This window comes from Chenopodium album, chromosome 21 (assembly GCF_948465745.1).
Source record: "Chenopodium album chromosome 21, dcCheAlbu1.1, whole genome shotgun sequence".
Lineage (NCBI taxonomy): Eukaryota > Viridiplantae > Streptophyta > Magnoliopsida > Caryophyllales > Amaranthaceae > Chenopodium > Chenopodium album.
The window spans coordinates 7,268,163-7,286,082 of NC_137854.1; the positions used below are offsets into that span (position 1 = coordinate 7,268,163).

Below are 17,920 nucleotides of genomic sequence, written 5' to 3' on the forward strand. Positions count from 1 at the left end.
CTGCAGTAACGCAGTAATATAATGTTAAAAACTTTGACTGCGACAACAATGATTAACTTACTAATGGAAAATTAATGGGAATCGGCAACATGCAGTCATGTATATATAATTATAAATGAAAAAACCCCTCCAAAAAGTGGTAAATATATAAAGGAAAAATTATACACCATTTTACCAGTCATTGCAACCAAAGTAATGCCGCATAATGAAGCAATTTGCAGACACCCGCAAATTAAAAACTTCAGATGCAGTGAGATCATAGTTAGCATAAGAGACCTAAAACCATGCCCTCAGAACGAGGTCAAGCAAACAAGTCTCCCATCAAAGAGACCCAACTAAACTGGTAACAAAAATACTCAATGTAATTAACTGTGATGTGTGAAAATGCCTAATTACATGCAATCACAGGTTCAAGCTTTGACAGGTTCATATTTCTCACTAACTGCACCACCTTTTTGCTTTTGGAATTGGATGTACCGCAAAGTGCTTGCAAAGAAAGCCTCGGCAGCAGGATCTGTTGTAGCATTATCACTCTGGTTCTCCGTAGTAATTAATTCCATTAGATCCTGGATTGTATTGACAGTGATCTGGTTGTTCCCCTTCTCAAAAAAATACAGGTACCTAAATTTGCAAGCAAACTCCAAAGTTCAAGTATGCCGTGATTTATCATGGAAGTTCAGACATCCAGTACAAAGAAAACAAATTTTCTAGCAAGGAGAGAGCTTACTTATTGAGGATTTCAATGAAGAGCATAACTGATCCACCACTGCCCCGTGTAGCATTAGCCATCTGTTGAGCAGCATTTGCGATTTTTAAAGCCCGCTTCAAGCAAAGTAGAACCCTGCACATAGGAAACCAATTAAATTGAATTCAAGGAATCACAGCAGTAGCAAAATCATAATTAATCATCAATATTCATTTATTCAGTTTTGTAATTGCTCTTCTTCAAAGAGGATTAGGGTTCACTGGCTGCTACAAATTCCGACATACAGGGAATCATTTTCTGTTTCTCTGACAACATAAGCTTAACTTTAGTTCTGTGGCTCTTAAACTAAAATTTATCCATCCCAGCAGTTGTTCAGCTAGGATCTGGAGATATATACGTTTGGATTTCCTAGTCTCTTTCAGACAATGTGGTAAACTTTAAAGAGACACTATGGGTAGCGGACCTAGCGGTATTGGCAAAGCATTGATAAACCTATCTGCCACATTTCCCACCATGGGGGCAGCTATAATACTTGGTAAGATGCGCAGAGGTAAATGACTCGACTAAAATAAAATTGTCATACACTGATACACATACACAACACAAAATCCCCACAATGAGTAGAAATATAATGAAACGCACCTCTCTCCATCTCTAACACCATCCTGATCATCCGCCCAAAAGAGATGAGAGCATGCATAAACAGCTCTACATTGATCAGGTTTCTTTAAAAGCTTTGCAGAGTACTGCACATGTCAAATGGGTACTAGCTTAGCACATATAAACAGTATAAAACAGGTCATTTAACAGCACAAGAAAAGAGAAGGCTCTGAATAATACCCCTGTTGCTTTGTGCGTCAGAGTATCTCTGTTCTCAACACCAAAGACATGCATCCTTTGAAGAGTACCTATTATTAGGTATAATGCAGTTACCTGTTCTCTGGAGCCCTAGAGAACACAAAAGCACAGAAAAAAGATTAACCTACACAGTACAAGAATAGATGGACTGGAAAACCCAAGTACAGAAACCATCCACTGAAAATTCCATTACCGAAATTTCTTCCTCGTATAATATATATGCTTGAGTGAAAAATTCACAGGCGACAGGTTCCAAATCAGAGTCATTTGCAGCCTGCAAGACAACAGATTACTTGATAACAGATTTCATATAAATTCATTCTAGCAATTTATGTTGAGGATTTAAAACTTACCTCAGCACATTGTAGGTACAGCCGCAATGCGAGCTCAGGAGCTGGAACATTTGAAAGAGCCTCAATAAGCTGAAAAAGAAAAGGCAAATATTGCCCAGCCATCTTAGATACAAGGACTCTTACAGAAAGTGAAAAGACAAACAAATGACAATGAGCAAACTTTCAACAAAAGATAGAAAAGGTATATACGAGTACACACAACGATGTAATGTTAATCCATACACATCATCCTCCAGTTTTGAAGTTTAATTATTGTCAGCTGTAATATTTGACATCATAGACACTGTAAGGATGATACAATTTAATAAAAGATGTTACTTTTCCCTCTATATCATCATATATTGTTAAAAGAATAAGCATGATTTATAAGTAAAAGAGACGGTGAATATTAACAGCATCCCATCCATTGCACACCAAGCACACTAACCAGCTGTCAATTCAACTACGAGAAAAAGGGCATACTTTGGGATGAAGATTAAACATTTTAAAAATTAAATATATAAAAGGATCTTAGGACATAATGAATAGTAGAGAAACAATAGCCAAGGAAATTAAATTTTTTTTATAAGAAATTCATACTAATATTGTACAGAACAAACAGCTAATGTTACTGTTGATGTATCAAAAGGCATGACACACGGGGCACTTGCATGATATATATTCAAAGATACCTGATTCAAAAGCTGAAAAATTTTCTTTGGCGTACCCTCTACTTCATCTCCAGCTTTATCCACATCTTGGTTTTGAAGCCTTCTAATTAACTGTTCAAAGCAAAAGATGAGCATTAGAAAGACTCAGCAGAGTATAGCAATTGACCTGAAAATTTGTTTTCTAATAGCCTTGGCTGATTAAGCCGTGGCATTTTTACAGGGTACCAAACAACTACCAGATACAACCATGACAGTCATAAGTTACAAGTCTTACAACTTGGGAGGGATAAGAGGTTTTTTGAGAAATAACAAGTGAACAAATGAAAGACACCTATTAGGAGTCAAGAGTTGAGTAAAACCTTAAGAGAGGAAAAAACAAGGGGTGGAACAGTAAATGATAGACGTTTCACTCCACCAGCCAATATATGCTTCCGCACTATATTTATAATCTGCAGATCAACAATAGAGGAATTAGGTATACATGTTAGCAAAATAACAAGCACAATCCTCTAGTCCTCTTGGACCATTTGTCAAACTATTTTTAAAAGGAAATGTGTTTACTACCCAAGCAACTGAAAAAACAAAAAAAAATAACGACATTAAAACGAAGCTTTTCAACCAAACATTGCAACAGGAAACTTTTCCACATAGCAATGAGCTTTGGTTTTCATAAATGACACTACAAGAATGTGAACCTAACTTTTATTTTAACCAAGATAAACTGCAGCGGCATTGTAGATTTGTAGTGGTTGGAGCTGATTCAGCAAACTATATATACTTATGACTTGACTGGCTTTTAATATACTCCCTCCATTCCAACATCAGCATATTTTCAGTTGTAAGGTTGCATGCAGATAACATTAGGTTAGTTATTGCAATGGTATTCAAAAAAGACTAGTAATTTTTCATTGAAACTTTAGCAACAAATAACATTAAATATGCTGAGTTGTTGAGTGGAACCTATTTTGGACAGAATAAATGAAGAAACCTTATTAGTGAAAAGTACCTTGAACATCTCTTCTGGATCATCGTTGTGCAGCATTTGGATAAGGCGTGCTACAGCATTTTGTTCCTCCTTGAAGTCTTCTTCGTCATCCTAGAATATGATGAACATTCAATTTAACAAAAAAAGGTAAAAGTAGCAATGCAGAACATTGGGCATAAGCTAATCATTTGTTCAACAGGCTCAAAATCCAGCAAGCTAGTTGCATCACAAAATTATTAAGTTTAAGAGCAATATTCTAGGATGAAACAACAAAAATAAACATATCAAAAAGACAACCAACTATGAGCATACCAGGGATTCTAGGCAACTAGGTAACACTTAATACATATATATTTAATTTACTCCAACTGACCTCATCATCAACAGCACCATCCGTGTCCTTGATAAGCCCTTTTATCAACTCAAACAACGCTTCGACCTACATACAAGATATCCCAGAGCATTAGGCAGGCAATATCAAAGCAAAAATTAGAAATGTAAATTAAATATATACCTTGTCACCCGTAGATATGTAAGTCTCGTTTTTCATAATACTTTGAATAATAATCTTTGCCATGACTTTATTTGTTTCATTGTCAAGGTATTCCATCACCCGAGGATAATTAGAGAGCTTCAAGGCAGTAATAACACTATTATATTTATCCAGCGGAGCACTCAGAAGTGCAACAATTTGCTTTGTTGCCTTGCTGTCATTAAGTTTCCCAATAATGGAGAGTTTGTTGACACAGGATCCCTGGGTGTAAGGAAAAAGAGCAAGAATTTGTATTCATCAAAATTAATGATAATTATATGGATGAACAACAATCAAAAACAGACTACTGACCAGCAATAAGGAAGTCCATATAGGATTCATGCATGGAAATGAATAAGAAAAAGCATCAAAGTATCTCAGAAAATTAAGGCCAATCACCCAAAGTTTCGGTGTGACAAACCAAAACACTCACTTACATAGGAGCAGATATATATCAGTGCTAAGAAACAAATCAACCAAAAAATAATCTTATCATGAAAGAAAAATTTGAAGAAAATCAGTATGCCTGCCATTTCAGCATTAAGCGCACAAAAGCTTCACAAGTTCACATTAAAAGAATGGAGTGAGAGCAATAATCGATATAAAATATAAAGGAAGAAGTTCAGATGCTGGAGGGGAACTTCTCAGACAGGAGGTTAGTCAAGACTTTAAAATCAAGGATAGTGGGTATCTGGAAAGTTCCAATATCAAAAAATTACTGTTGCTTTCCCAATTCTTGAGATGAAGGGTGTTCATTTGATGCATACTATTATAGATGCATACAATTTAAAGCTTATTCTGAAAATGATAAGTCCATATGCTAGATTGACTATTTCAGAGGAAGCAGATGTTTCTCAATTGCATGGAGTAAAGTGTAAAACTGTCAGTCTTCATGACACTTTTGTAGGAAGAGCCACAAGAATATTGATCAAGAATCTCACAATAGTCTACAAAAGCAAAAGGCAACAAGAACAACCCAGCATGGACACCACTGATGGCATGGTGCAGAGAAGTCAAATATACACAGCCTTGCCACAAACCAGTATACTGGTAAGGAGATGGTTAAATGGTTCCAAAAGACCCGTAGAAAGGGGAAAGAAAAAAAAAAGGGAGGCATTGGTCCAATATTGATACTAGTAAACAGAGCACTGATGGATCTTGGCAACACTAACCATTTAGCCTTCCACTTTATAGTATATTCAACCATCAATGGGATCTGTTCAACTATTATTGTACAATTTAGACATATTATCAGCTTATTTATATAAAATATTAACAAGGGGGTCTTTCCAAGATTTACACACCCATTTACCTCAGAAAGTTCTACATGTTAGTCAAACTTTAAGCATCTAAAATATCAGCACCATTCAAAAAACCATTGTAAGTTATACATAGGTATCAATTACTTCTCTGCAGATTCTAGCTTCACTCTTGCTTGGTGATAGGCTGCTAAGACACTGAATTGTTGCTACTCTGTTTGGCTAATTAATTGTAACAAAAATAAATAAATTCAATTCTGGCCGTGTTGGATTATAATAAGATAAAATAAGTAAACACTTCTTATAGCAGGTACACAGCAAAGTTCCTAGGAGCAGTGCAATTTGATTTCCGCATAGTTAAAAAAACATATTGATTCCAATCTGATGATGCTTCCCGTAGAGATAAAGTCACGGGCCTCATGGCTTCCAAATACACACTTTAGCTAAAAAGCATATCATAGAAAGAAACGCCTATTATTTCACACTGTAAACTCAAATAGATTACACTCTGAAATTCTCAAAGCAGAATGCAGGTGTAAAAAGAAAATTTTGCAATCACTGATGAAAGACACAAACACCACATGCTCTACTTAATAATGGATAATGCAAATCTTACAGCAATTAAAAGAAAATAATAATAATGCAGCTTATCAGAAATATGAAACAAAAATCATCTCAGACAAAGGAAATCAATTGTAATGTACTTGTGAACAAACATACCAATACTTGATCAGCATAATCAAGCCGGTCAGGATGGACATGCAGGGTAAAGGTAAGAAGAGATGAATACAAAGTCACAACAGCAACAACGGGCATATCAGTTTGTGCTTCTATGATCTGCATTTGATAAAAAATACAAAATTAGTGAAATTAAAAAATGCAAATACTAGTACAATAATACAGAATATTTCTTCCCCCCTTTGGCCCTTTCATCTATTGACATTTAACTTGAAACATACCAATGGAAAGAAAATAAGATGTCAACAATTCAAGTAAGAAAAAGCATGAGGCTATCATTTCTACATGGTTGCACAACATCAATGGAAGCAATCCGGGTGTGATTACAACTAACCTTCCCAATTGCACTGTTTAATTTCGAGAACGCATCCACTTGCAAGAAATCCGGCAATACCTGGAAAACCATATTAGTGGGAAGGAAAAAAAAAAAAGAAAAAGAAAAACCTTCAATGGAGGCATCACAAAACTCACCTCTGGACTTGAGGCAGCATAATTTGAAAGCCTTTCCATCAAACTGGAGAGAACTGACTTGATGTCAACTGATGACTGGAAGAGGATATAAAATAAATAATAAATAAAAAGTTAACAAGCAAATTTCTTAAATACTTACTAAAGTAATTGAGATAACATCGAACTTCTCAAAGATAAGAGATATACATTACGACTATGTTTTCCTCACAGCCTCACCTTATTCAAGCGACATAAAACGTATAATAGCGTACAAATATAGTCAAGTTCAGTCATATCAAGAGATAAGAAAAGAATAATATCATCAGACCTTCGAAATTTCAGACCAACATATCTTAAATCAGGTGAAGAGGCCATAGCCAAACTTTAGAAAGTTTCTATAGAAAGTAGGTGTTTTTTTATTCCCAAAAAGGAATATCCAAATAATGGCATAATCACTCAAAACAAGCGTCAGAAATACATCCCGTCAAGACTATAGTTCATTCAGTGTTACTTAAAAATAATATGTTATCATGAATAAATCCTTTGACCCAAACATATTGTCCTCCTTTTATGTCTGAATTACTGTCCTCTTTAGTAAATAATTGGATGTGTACCCACTACCCAATCAACTTTCTTTATTCCCACTATACTATCATTCTATTAATTAGCTTCTTTTCAATGATTACACTTTAATACTCCCTCCGTGTTTTAATAAGTGTTACACTTACCAAACCGGCCTTGTTTTAATAAGTGTTACAATTCCTTTTTTGGCAAAAAGCTACATTATAATATTATATCTCTCTCCTCTCATGGTCCTCACTCCTCACCCAAACCCACTATTACTTTTTTTATTATATCTTTCCTCTCACATTCATTACTTTTCAATAAACTATAAACCCCACAATCTTTCTTTTACAATTTTTTAATACTCCAATTACCCCACTTATCTCTTATTTTATTTAAGTTAATTAAATTGCCTAAAACTATGTGCCGGTCAAACTGTAACACTTAAAAAAACACAGAGGGAGTATAAATAATAAACCTCATAGATAAAATCTTTGAGGAAAAAGTGAATATAATAATCTTCCTAGGGGCTGCCATCATCCCTTTGGAAAAGGATTCTTAGTAAAAGCATACCATATTCTAACTTGAAACAAAAAGGAATAAACACATAAATACTTTTAAAAAGAAAGATGTATAGAATGGAGAAAGATAAGGCAGCCGGAAGGGATAATAATGACAGTTTCACCCCAGGCTAATCATCTATGGGCATGGTGCAATGAAAAAGGTAAACCTCTATCCATTGTATTTGATGGTCATCTAATCTTACCAATAAAACGACATTTTTGTTATGTAAATAATAAAATAAATGGCATAGAAATTGATGTGAATTACGACAGATTAGAGATCACTAGATCACTATGAAGCTAGAGTCTAAATAGCCAAACGAAATAAACTAGAGCTCCAATCACAATTGCAAGAGCACATTTCAATTATCTAGAAGATCCTATCATGTGCAAGAAATTATGTCACTCTTATAGGAATGTGAAAAAGGATTATCCCAAACAGAAATAATTTGATACGGGATACTTCTTAAAGACTTGAATCCAGTATAGCTGAAATGTTTTACATTATATCGACTTTTTAATGATACTCTAACTAAAACATTTGGCCTCTATGATAACACAAAAACAATGTACCCCCTCCGTGTTTTTTTAAGTGTTACAATTTGACTTTTTTTACTATTCACATAATGACATAATGGTTTTGACTTGATTAGTTTAATAATCTAAAAAAACAAGTATTATTGTATAATACATTGTTGGATTCGTCATAATGCATACTTTCATAATATCAAATTTCCTATAATTTTACTAACATGTAATCAGATAAATTAGTGGTCAAAGTCGTGTCTCGGCATGCGTGTTTGGTCAAACTATAACACTTAAAAAAACACAGAGGGAGTAATAATAAATAATTTATAAAAAAAAAAAAAAATCCCAAAAAACGCAAATTATAATAAGTAATTTTATAGGACAAAGGATAACCTGGAGTTGTGGACAGGCACCCAGCAAAGTATCTAGAGTTTGCAAGTGGTACTCATCAGGAAATACTTGAATTATGCAATCCATCAAATAATACTGTGCAAGCTCATCCTTACAGTTGACTACCTGATAGTAATCATGAAAAAAAAAATCATTTATAAGTAATAAATTTTAAAGAGCAATCATAAATAAAGAAATCTCTTTACAAAAACAGACCTGTTCCAAGACTCTAGGAAGTACAGTATCCTTGTACATCTCCAGATCAACTCCCTCAATCTGACTTAGAACATGCAGATTTTTCCCAACCTGCACATCAAAATTCAAGGAACAAACCAGCAGTCTTTATGAGTACGGGATCCACAGCTCTATTGCTTCCATGACAACGAGTCTAGGTTAATGGTATTACAAGATCTCGAAGTTCGCCTCTTTCCTTCTCCCTTCTATCCTTCTCCCGCGCAGGTCCCTGCAGACCAGAAAGCCCGATTGCAACCCTCAACTCAGGATCAGCAAACAGTATGAATCATTCAAGCACTATAACCTGCATGATGACAAATCATGCCCTCATGACTGACAAATTACCTTCATGGCATGCAAGGGCTGAGAGGAAACATCAAAGGGGCATACCTAGGATAAACATATATTCCTAACCTTGGGAAGAACTAAAATATCTAAAACTATTTTAGTTGCATCCGTATTCTGTATAAGATTTGCAAGACAATAAACAAAAAATTACATAGCAATAGATACAAGACGCATCACTGCATCAGGTCCTACACCAATCCATATTTTCTTTAAAGTCAATCAAAAAGTGCAATGCAGAATGCAAAAACCATATTTCAACAAACATAGCAAATGATAAAACTAAAGATTCCACAAAATAACAAGACAGAGTTCATGGGCAGGTCTATCTAAAATGAACACAGTATTCACAACATGCAGTCCACATGCACAATTAAACAAGATGGCAAAGAGGATGGTAAGCTAACAAACCTGGAACTGCATTCGCACCCAAAGTTTATTCATCTCAGTAAAATTTTGCAACACAAACTCAACTGCATCCGTGACAGTATCAGCATCCCTGCAAGAAACAAGAAGCGTTTATCCTTACCAATTACCATGCAAAGATTCATCTTTGTCTTAGTTAAAGGCTTCACAGCAAAATCATACAGACAATAATGAAAGTAAAACAAACAGTGACTAGTCACAGATTCCACAGCCAAAATGGACAAATTTTGTGGTGTCTTTTTACAGGCAGTTGTCCAGAATACCGGTCCTAAAGTTTCCAATTTATTTTGAGGATATAATGTGGAGGAGGAAATCACAGAAGGAACCTGCCATAGGCTTTTCGCCTATGATTGATTCAGAGTCAATTGCCTGTTCTTGTTGTATAGTTGATGCAGTAGCTCAATTTAAGGCTAAGAAACAAATCTAGAAGGGGCCATTGCAAATTTGCAACAAGTATGGCCATGTTTAGCAATTTGCATTCCTTCTACTAAAAAGTTGATCTCTCTTTTTAATTTTAACAGCTTAAGAATGAACAATATCCAAATAAATTACTGTCAAAATCATAATGCTAAGAAACAACAGTGGTATGATTTCTAATCTTCTTCAAAACACAGCACATTATAACCCAACTTGGTGCAATAATCCAGACACCAAGCTGCTTACCATCATAAATTGGATAGAAATGCAGTAATAACACATTTACACCCACCAAAAAGCTGATATTGGGAATAGATATTTCAAAACTTCCTTAATTCTTACCCTTCATACTCAGAACCTATATCAGGTAACTTATCCCTACTAACTTGAGAAAGATAACTCCTCAAGAAGAGTCCTCGCAAAGGATGTTGAATTCCACGACACATTTCTACTAAATCCTTAAGAATATCTTTTGCAGGAGCTTCCTTTGATTTTATATATACACATCCAACCGTACAAAGAAGATACCTGAAAAGGGGGAAATACTGAGTGAATCTTGCTTTCCTTAGTTAAGTGCAAAAATCACTAATCTGATACATGCATAGTATTAACGAAAGATATTACATATAGCACCCAGTAGGAGATAAAACTGATGCTCTCTGTAAACAAGACTTTAAAGAAGTATGCAAAAGGAACAACATAAACATGATCCACTTATGACACCAAAGGTAGAACCAGACGAAGTGTGCAACGACTGCAACCCAATCCACTCCCCATAAGATATTGTTATTTGCAACAAAGTATTTTTTTTTTTTTTTTTGGGATCATGAAATAAAAGGCAAATCTGGAATATAATGGGTCAAGCAATCAAATAGACTGTATCTCCTTTCCTACCTTCTTCAGCTTGATAACTACCTATGTTCTACAATTCCATTTTTGTTATAACAGTGAATAAACTAAGGCTATGTTCTCTCCACCTTACTTAAGGTGTTCTGGTTTGAATTTTTCAAGGTCTGAAGTGGTTTGGTATGATTAGAATTTGAATAAACATCATTATAATGTGGTCTAGTCTCGTCTAGATTTTGAAAAAACATGTAATACAAATAAGGTGAAGAAAACAAAGCCTTCATTTCTAAAAGGTGTCAAAACTTTAACCTATTTACGCATGTCAATGTAAAACCTTTGAGCACTAATATCTCTAATTATATTTGTAAAACTAAATTTTTTTTTTTTGATATTTTAAAAACACATACGGAGATAAATCTAACAAGACCATACCTGAATATATTTTTCCTTGCATGTATATTACAAAGATGGTCAAAGTGAAATTTGTGAATAATGCCAAAATTCAAAGTGTTAAAATCTTCCAAAAAGGTAGTATTAAGCATTAGGCATCACAAAAAATGGATAAAAAGGTCAAAGCTAAAATGGTCATTAACATGTTAAGGAAAAAAAAAACGACCAAAACTTACTGGGTTTATTTTAGAATAAACGTAGAAAACTCAGTTTTCATCAATAAGAATAAATACTGAGCCATAATTTTCCATTCTTCTATAATTGCAACATAGAGAGGAGACACCAAATTTTAAGTAGCCATATGCTAAGGAGAGATAGAGAGACTCGTGTGATGAGGACAAAGATATAGAGAAATCACATGCAAAAGGTAATTTTGCAATAAAATTGAAGCTTCTTAAAAAGGAGAGTGTTGCTATTAAAAAAGAATGGGCAAGTGTCATTCATTGAAGACTTATGTATCCAAGGTAGTGCTTATCTTTCCAATGAAAATCAGCATCAGTAAATGGCTATCTAATGGAATATACAAAAAAGTATATTTGCAAATTTCATCCTAATGTTAGCACATATGCAAAAAGGGAGTAAAAGTTGGGTACAATTAAGGTTAAAAACCCAATCAACTTGCCATTGGATAAACAAAAGAAAGAGTCAAACCACCAAACCAGTATCACTTACTGATGTCATTTGCAGCATGATTCAAATGTTTTAGGATGACATCTACAGATACAAGATGAAAGAACGAGCAACGGTGAATCCTAATCGCCTAGCCACTAGTATCTTTAAATTAACATAAACAGCAACACATGAGGAAGAATCCAACTTTCGATAAAAATCCATCGCATGCACTTCTGTACACTAAATCAGTGTTTGTGCTCTAACACACTAATTACAACTTTACAAGCACTATTCCTAGTCATTTTAAGCTAAATTAGAAACTCTCTGCACGCATTCCCGAAGAATTAGCAACGAGAACATTAGGATACTAATTGCCATTAAAGCATCCACTACAGAAGAAATAGGACAAATCGCAACCTAAATAGTTAAAAAGTACTCATGAACAACTAATCTAGAATATAAACCTTGTCACTTCAATAACACCAAACAATTGTTTCCAATGATCAAAATTGACACTTACAATCGAGGTAAAATGTTGCCAGCATGCTGTACAAGCTCATAAAGTTCAATAATCGAACAACCTCGCTTCGTTTCTTCATGAAAGAACATCTCCAATTTCCTCAATTCATCAAACGCTCGCATATCTAAATTACTCCAAATAAATTCCACAACATAATCAAAATTAATTAAAAAAAATCACAGCATTATGATCATCATTCAATGAATTCCAAAACCAGATCACAAACTTACAAAGAGCGTAGTATTTATGAGGAGAAAGTCTAGAAGTACGAAGCTCCGATAACATCTGAGCAGAATACTTCAACGCATCTTTCATATTATTCGAATCCTTGAAGAATCAATACACACAATCAATCAAATGCCGAAAAATTAGGGTTTCGGAAATGAAATTGGGGAAATTGAAGGAGAGAGAAAGATTACCAGAGCTCGATGCATGTAGAAGGCGTTCTGTTGAAGGCCAGTAATGGCGGCAGAAAGCCATTTTTCTTCATCTTCGACACCGTCTGCAATCATTCTCTCTCCTCGATGACGACGAAGGAAGACGACGATGTGTGAGAGTGAATTTGATTTGACTAGTGTGATGTTTTTTGTGTTTGGTTTAACTGGGTTTTTTCTTAGCGTTGTTGAATTGCGGTTTATTGCTTCGTTGGTTGTTGAATTTTCCTCTTTGGATCTTCTTGTTGCAGGAATCGTTGTTGTAGTCGTCGTCTTTGTGTGTGTTTTATTTTGAAAGGAGTTGTCGTGAAAGGCCTATGGTCTATACCACTCGAACCATTACGGTCAGTTGTGCACTAGCCTAAAATCGAAGTGAACTTGTTTGGATTGGACCAAAATTCTTATCATTGTTTGAGATAACCATTTAAAAGCGAGGTTATTTACGGAGTAACTATTGAAATTTTGAGGTGAATGTTAAATTTTGTAATATGATTTGATTGATTAGGCGAAACTGACATGGTACCATATAAATTCCCGTCAAAAAATCAATGAATCTGGCATAGGGTAGACTTTTGTTATTCATTTACAAGTACTCTTAAAGCAAGAATTGTGGTAGTATTCTTGGAGTTACTTCTTCTTTGGTATGTGCTATGTACAAGACTTTATTTTCGTGTGCGAAGAAAAATCAAACATTTTAGAAGTTCAACGGAGACTCAAAATATGTTTAGCTATGGAATTTGTGGCCAAGATTTTAATTAGTTGATTTGATTGCATTGTTTGTTGGAGCAGAGAAAGTTAAAAAGAACAAATAATGTAAACATGATTTAAGTTCAAAAGTACCACCACAAAACTTTACCAACTAAACTATTTAACATCCACTTATAGTCTTGTATTGCAATCTTGTGTAAAAAATCTAAATCAACATTTTATAGTTATAATATACTTCCTCATTTTTTTACATGCAGCACTTTGACTTGCAATTCACTTTCTTTCCTTTGACTATTTACAATAACGGAAAAATATAGTTATGTTAGATGTTGAAAGTTAAAAAAAAAAAAACCAAGGAATTTTATAGATGATGAATAACATGTTCTTCTCCTTCTGAAAAATGTTCTATTGTCTTACTTTTGTGGGATATGATACAATTGCATTTGTATCAAACTTGAGTTAGGAATTTTGAGTTTATTCATATCACAACTTGAGTTCATTACGAGTTTAATTTCACATTGTAAAATACCTAATAGGTTAAAAGTGTGAATCTATTATCCCAATATATTTTTTTAAAAAAAAGCAACCCTACATTACACTTTATATAGACTTGTTAATGAAACAACAATAAAAGTCAACACAAAATAAAAAAAAAAATCTCCAACAATGTACATATGTTTATAGAGAAAACTTGATTGATCCCACAACATAATTTTCGAGCTACATACACGTACATTCACATAATCGCACAAGCATTAGGATTCTCATCACTAAAAGCAGTTGTATACTTGACCTCAGTAGGGCTCTCAAGCGCCATAGCAGCAACTTCAGGGTCCGTAAGCTCCGGGTTCCGCACATAACCAGGTGGGGCCTTTTTGTCATAAACTCCAGGTGCATATGGGTGGACTAAGTGCTCAACGGCATCGTATGGTACGTATGGCCAAAACTCTGCTTTTTTCCCAGTTCGATGCCTAACTCGATTCAAGACCTTATTTGGATCGACATAGCCCATAACTGTAAGTTTATGTAACTTGGGATCCACATCCACTTGGGTCACTCCTTTCATGCCTTCTACACTCTTCTTTACTTTTCTTTCACATCCTTCACAATCCATCCTTACTTTTATCTCCACAGTCTACAATATATATACAGTATGACAATAATCATTAAAGTCAATCTAAATAATCCAATAATGGTTTATAGTTTTATACTCAGATCATGCAAATGTATTTTTACACATGTATCTAAATAAAATATAGGATCTTAAGATAAAAGATTAAATAAATTATAAATTGTTAGGAAAATGAATAACAACTTGCAAGGTACATACAATGGCGATCTACCTTATCTAACCATAAATTTGCTACTTGTATCTAATTGATTTGCGAATGCAAAAACATGGTTCATCGGTCCATCCACTCTAATGTACCCAATACGCTAAGAACACTCTTCTATAAACTTTCTAAATTTTACTATAGCAACACTATTATTAATTATTTGTATCAATGACAACATCTATCATTAGTTCTTAATACCAAAGCATTTTGCTCGAGTAGAAGACATTTTGGCTAGCAATGCAAATAATACAGAATGTCTATAAACTATAATCATATACTCCATACACCATTTGAAAATATAGAATCAACGCGACATTACACTATCAAGTACTATCAACGTAATTATTATTTCCGAGTTCCAAACGGAGAGGCTAAAGTGATCTGAGCAATGGAGAAAAAACTAGTAAGTAAATACATACCTTGAAGGGTTTCCTTGTGATCTTGTGATGATGTGCCAAAACCCATTCCCAGCACTCGAATAAATAGTCCAATGCTCTCATCTCATTCACACTGATCGATGACTTAGCTTGAAATTTGCTAGTACTACTCAAATTTGCAAAATGAGTTTAAGGTTTACAAATTTTGCTTCAATAAAAAGAAAAAAGTGCAGTATTACTATTAGTTTAATTTCCCAGATATAGAAAGTTGACGAACCTTCTAGTTTAGCTCAATGATACTGTATTGCAATAATTGAGTTTGAGACTTTTTATGCCTTTCTTGTAATCTTGTTCATATCTAATAAATCTATGCAAGTCCAAGTAGTGTATATATGTGCCGAAATTTTCAAGAGGCTAGCTTTTGTACAGCCCAAGCCCATGTATTATTGTGTTGTACGAACTATAATACTAAGAGTATTAGATTTTCAGTGGTACTATCTATCTATAAATCTATGTCTATAAATATTACTAAAGTAACAACCGTTGACATCATTACTTTTTTAAAATTATACACGTGTCAGCTTCTTATTCATTTTTTTCCCGCCTAACTTTTTTTTCCTTTCATGTTATTTTTTTATAAATAAAATCCAAATACTGATGCAAAGTAGTTTTTTTTTTTTTTTTTTTTTTTTTTTTTTTTTTTTTTGGGGAACTGATGCAAAGTAGTTTAATACAGTACATTAAACTTTTTAGTTTTCAAGACATTTTCTTTTAAAAATCTTAAGGAAAATAAATATCAGCCTTTTATATATGTGATTACTCCATCTAACTACAAAGTTCGCAAAATTTTATTGTAGACATGAATTTTCTTTTGTTTATATTATTTTAATTTTTATAGTTTGGTTTATGTTAAGGATTTTACATATTTTAACTGATATGTCTTTGAAAATTACGCAATTATAAATTCTTTTATTATATCCGTGCATTGCACGGGAGTTAATCTAGTTTATCATTAATTTAGTACCATTGTATGCATATAGGGTGTGTTCGGAAAAGAGCTTTTAGCTTATTTAGTCCAATTAGATGTTTGACCAATTAAAAAAGCTAATTTGGGTTTTTGGTTAATAGCTTTTTAGGCTCAGAAAACTCTTTAGAAAAAGCTCATTATAAGAGCTTATTGTACAATTAGCTTTTTGTCTCTTAAATACACTAAAACAACTAACAATTAACAACTATTTACCAAACATTTTTACACAATCAGCTAATCATAACCAGCTAGTCAAACCAGCTACTATAACCAGCTAGTCAAAGTAGCTAATACAATCAGCTACCAGCTTACCAAATAGGGCCATAGTCCCACTACATTTGAGGCGTGATGGACATGGATTGCTATCAGGTATGGACCGAACAATATAAAAACAACAATAATTGTATAATAAATAAAAAACGTACATTCTTTCTCTTTCTTCATCGGAAGTCTCGCTAGAATTAATAACAATATAAAAAATAACATAATAATTAATAATAGCCGTTCGAAAAAAAATTGTTATAAACCATACCAGGTATAGGCCTATACTTACTCATACAAGTATACTATATATAGTACACTAATGATATATTTGGATAAAGTTAGAGGAAAGAAAAGGAGAGGGAGGTGTAAAGGGAGGGAAAGAAGAAAGATTGTTTTTCCTTCCAATATTTATTTTATACTTCCTCCGTTTTCTTTTACTTGCAACACTTTCCTAAAAAGGAAATGTCACAATACTTGCAACACACTATAAAAGGAAAGTTACTTTAGAGAAAAACTATATTATTTCCCTTATTTAAAGCACATGGCCCACTAAATTACACTCCTAACAACCACTCATCCCATTTGAAAGTGTATTATATCATGTGAACCCCACATTTCTTAAATACCGTGAAAAAGTGTGTGTTGCATCTAAAAGAAAACGGAGGAAGTATAATTTAATCTCTCTATTTCTTTTCCCTCCATTCACTTCCTTCCACATTTGTTATCCAAATGAAATATACTAGTTCCCTCATTATCCTTTCCCTTCATTTCCTTCCATTTCTTTCCATACTGACCAAAGAAAATTAAATGTTTAGCGGTATTACTTGCTCATTCAATAATACTACTATAAATTCACAGTATGTATTTGTTTATGTATAATTATAGTTACATAAATGCCCCTTGTTATGCACCAACAAATATAGTGGTATTTAAGAAAGTAGAGTTATATGATTTAATACACTTTAAAAATGAGGTGATAGGTTGTTATGAGTTTAATTTAGTGGGTCATGTGATTTAAATAAGGGTAATAGTACGGAGTATAACTTTTCGCTGAAATAACTTTTCAATTATAATGTGTTGTAAGTATTGTGACCATTTTTTTTATAGAGAAGTGTTGCAAGTAAACGGAGAAAGTATGGTTTCCAAAAAAAAAAAAAAAAGCGAAGAAAGTATAATAAGTAGTAATATGTTTAATAGTCTTGAAAATTGCATCTAATGTGAACTTTCTGTTTTTGGCAAAAAGTTACATATAGTAGTAATATGTTTCGAAGGTAGGCCCTATTCTTCGTATTATTGGAAGTTTTGCTTTGCTCTGCTCTCTACTAAAAGCTCAAAAGAACATGGCCG

The 17,920-nt window shown here is 33.7% G+C and overlaps 2 protein-coding genes across 2 annotated transcripts; both read right to left on the reverse strand.

The window, feature by feature from the left end:
* Positions 1 to 116: 116 nt before the first annotated feature.
* LOC145602122 (vacuolar protein sorting-associated protein 35A-like) lies at positions 117 to 13,126 on the reverse strand. The gene is made up of 22 exons (XM_081658283.1): positions 12,846 to 13,126; positions 12,657 to 12,753; positions 12,427 to 12,550; positions 10,341 to 10,526; positions 9,567 to 9,654; positions 8,983 to 9,039; positions 8,793 to 8,882; positions 8,580 to 8,702; positions 6,553 to 6,627; positions 6,416 to 6,475; positions 6,064 to 6,180; positions 4,067 to 4,306; positions 3,926 to 3,991; positions 3,574 to 3,663; positions 2,927 to 3,016; positions 2,589 to 2,678; positions 1,918 to 1,986; positions 1,758 to 1,838; positions 1,547 to 1,654; positions 1,349 to 1,452; positions 728 to 841; positions 117 to 621 (listed from the first exon to the last, which is right to left on the reverse strand). The coding sequence occupies exons 1-22, from the start codon at positions 12,936 to 12,938 to the stop codon at positions 411 to 413; spliced, it is 2,373 nt and encodes a 790-aa protein (XP_081514409.1). The 5' UTR covers positions 12,939 to 13,126; the 3' UTR covers positions 117 to 410.
* A 1,113-nt stretch (positions 13,127 to 14,239) lies between these two features.
* On the reverse strand, positions 14,240 to 15,435 carry LOC145601195 (heavy metal-associated isoprenylated plant protein 27-like). The gene is made up of 2 exons (XM_081657152.1): positions 15,325 to 15,435; positions 14,240 to 14,703 (listed from the first exon to the last, which is right to left on the reverse strand). The coding sequence occupies exons 1-2, from the start codon at positions 15,403 to 15,405 to the stop codon at positions 14,305 to 14,307; spliced, it is 480 nt and encodes a 159-aa protein (XP_081513278.1). The 5' UTR covers positions 15,406 to 15,435; the 3' UTR covers positions 14,240 to 14,304.
* Positions 15,436 to 17,920: the final 2,485 nt, after the last annotated feature.

Coding starts and splice junctions, on each gene's coding strand:
- LOC145601195 (XM_081657152.1), bottom strand. CDS start 15,405: ATGAGAGCATTGGACTATTTATTCGAGTGCTGGGAATGGGTTTTGGCA. Junction 14,704..15,324: donor TCACAAGGAAACCCTTCAAG/GTATGTATTTAC, acceptor TATATATTGTAG/ACTGTGGAGATAAAAGTAAG.
- LOC145602122 (XM_081658283.1), bottom strand. CDS start 12,938: ATGATTGCAGACGGTGTCGAAGATGAAGAAAAATGGCTTTCTGCCGCC. Junction 8,883..8,982: donor GAGGCGAACTTCGAGATCTT/GTAATACCATTA, acceptor TTTGATGTGCAG/GTTGGGAAAAATCTGCATGT. Junction 3,664..3,925: donor ATGGTGCTGTTGATGATGAG/GTCAGTTGGAGT, acceptor ATCATATTCTAG/GATGACGAAGAAGACTTCAA.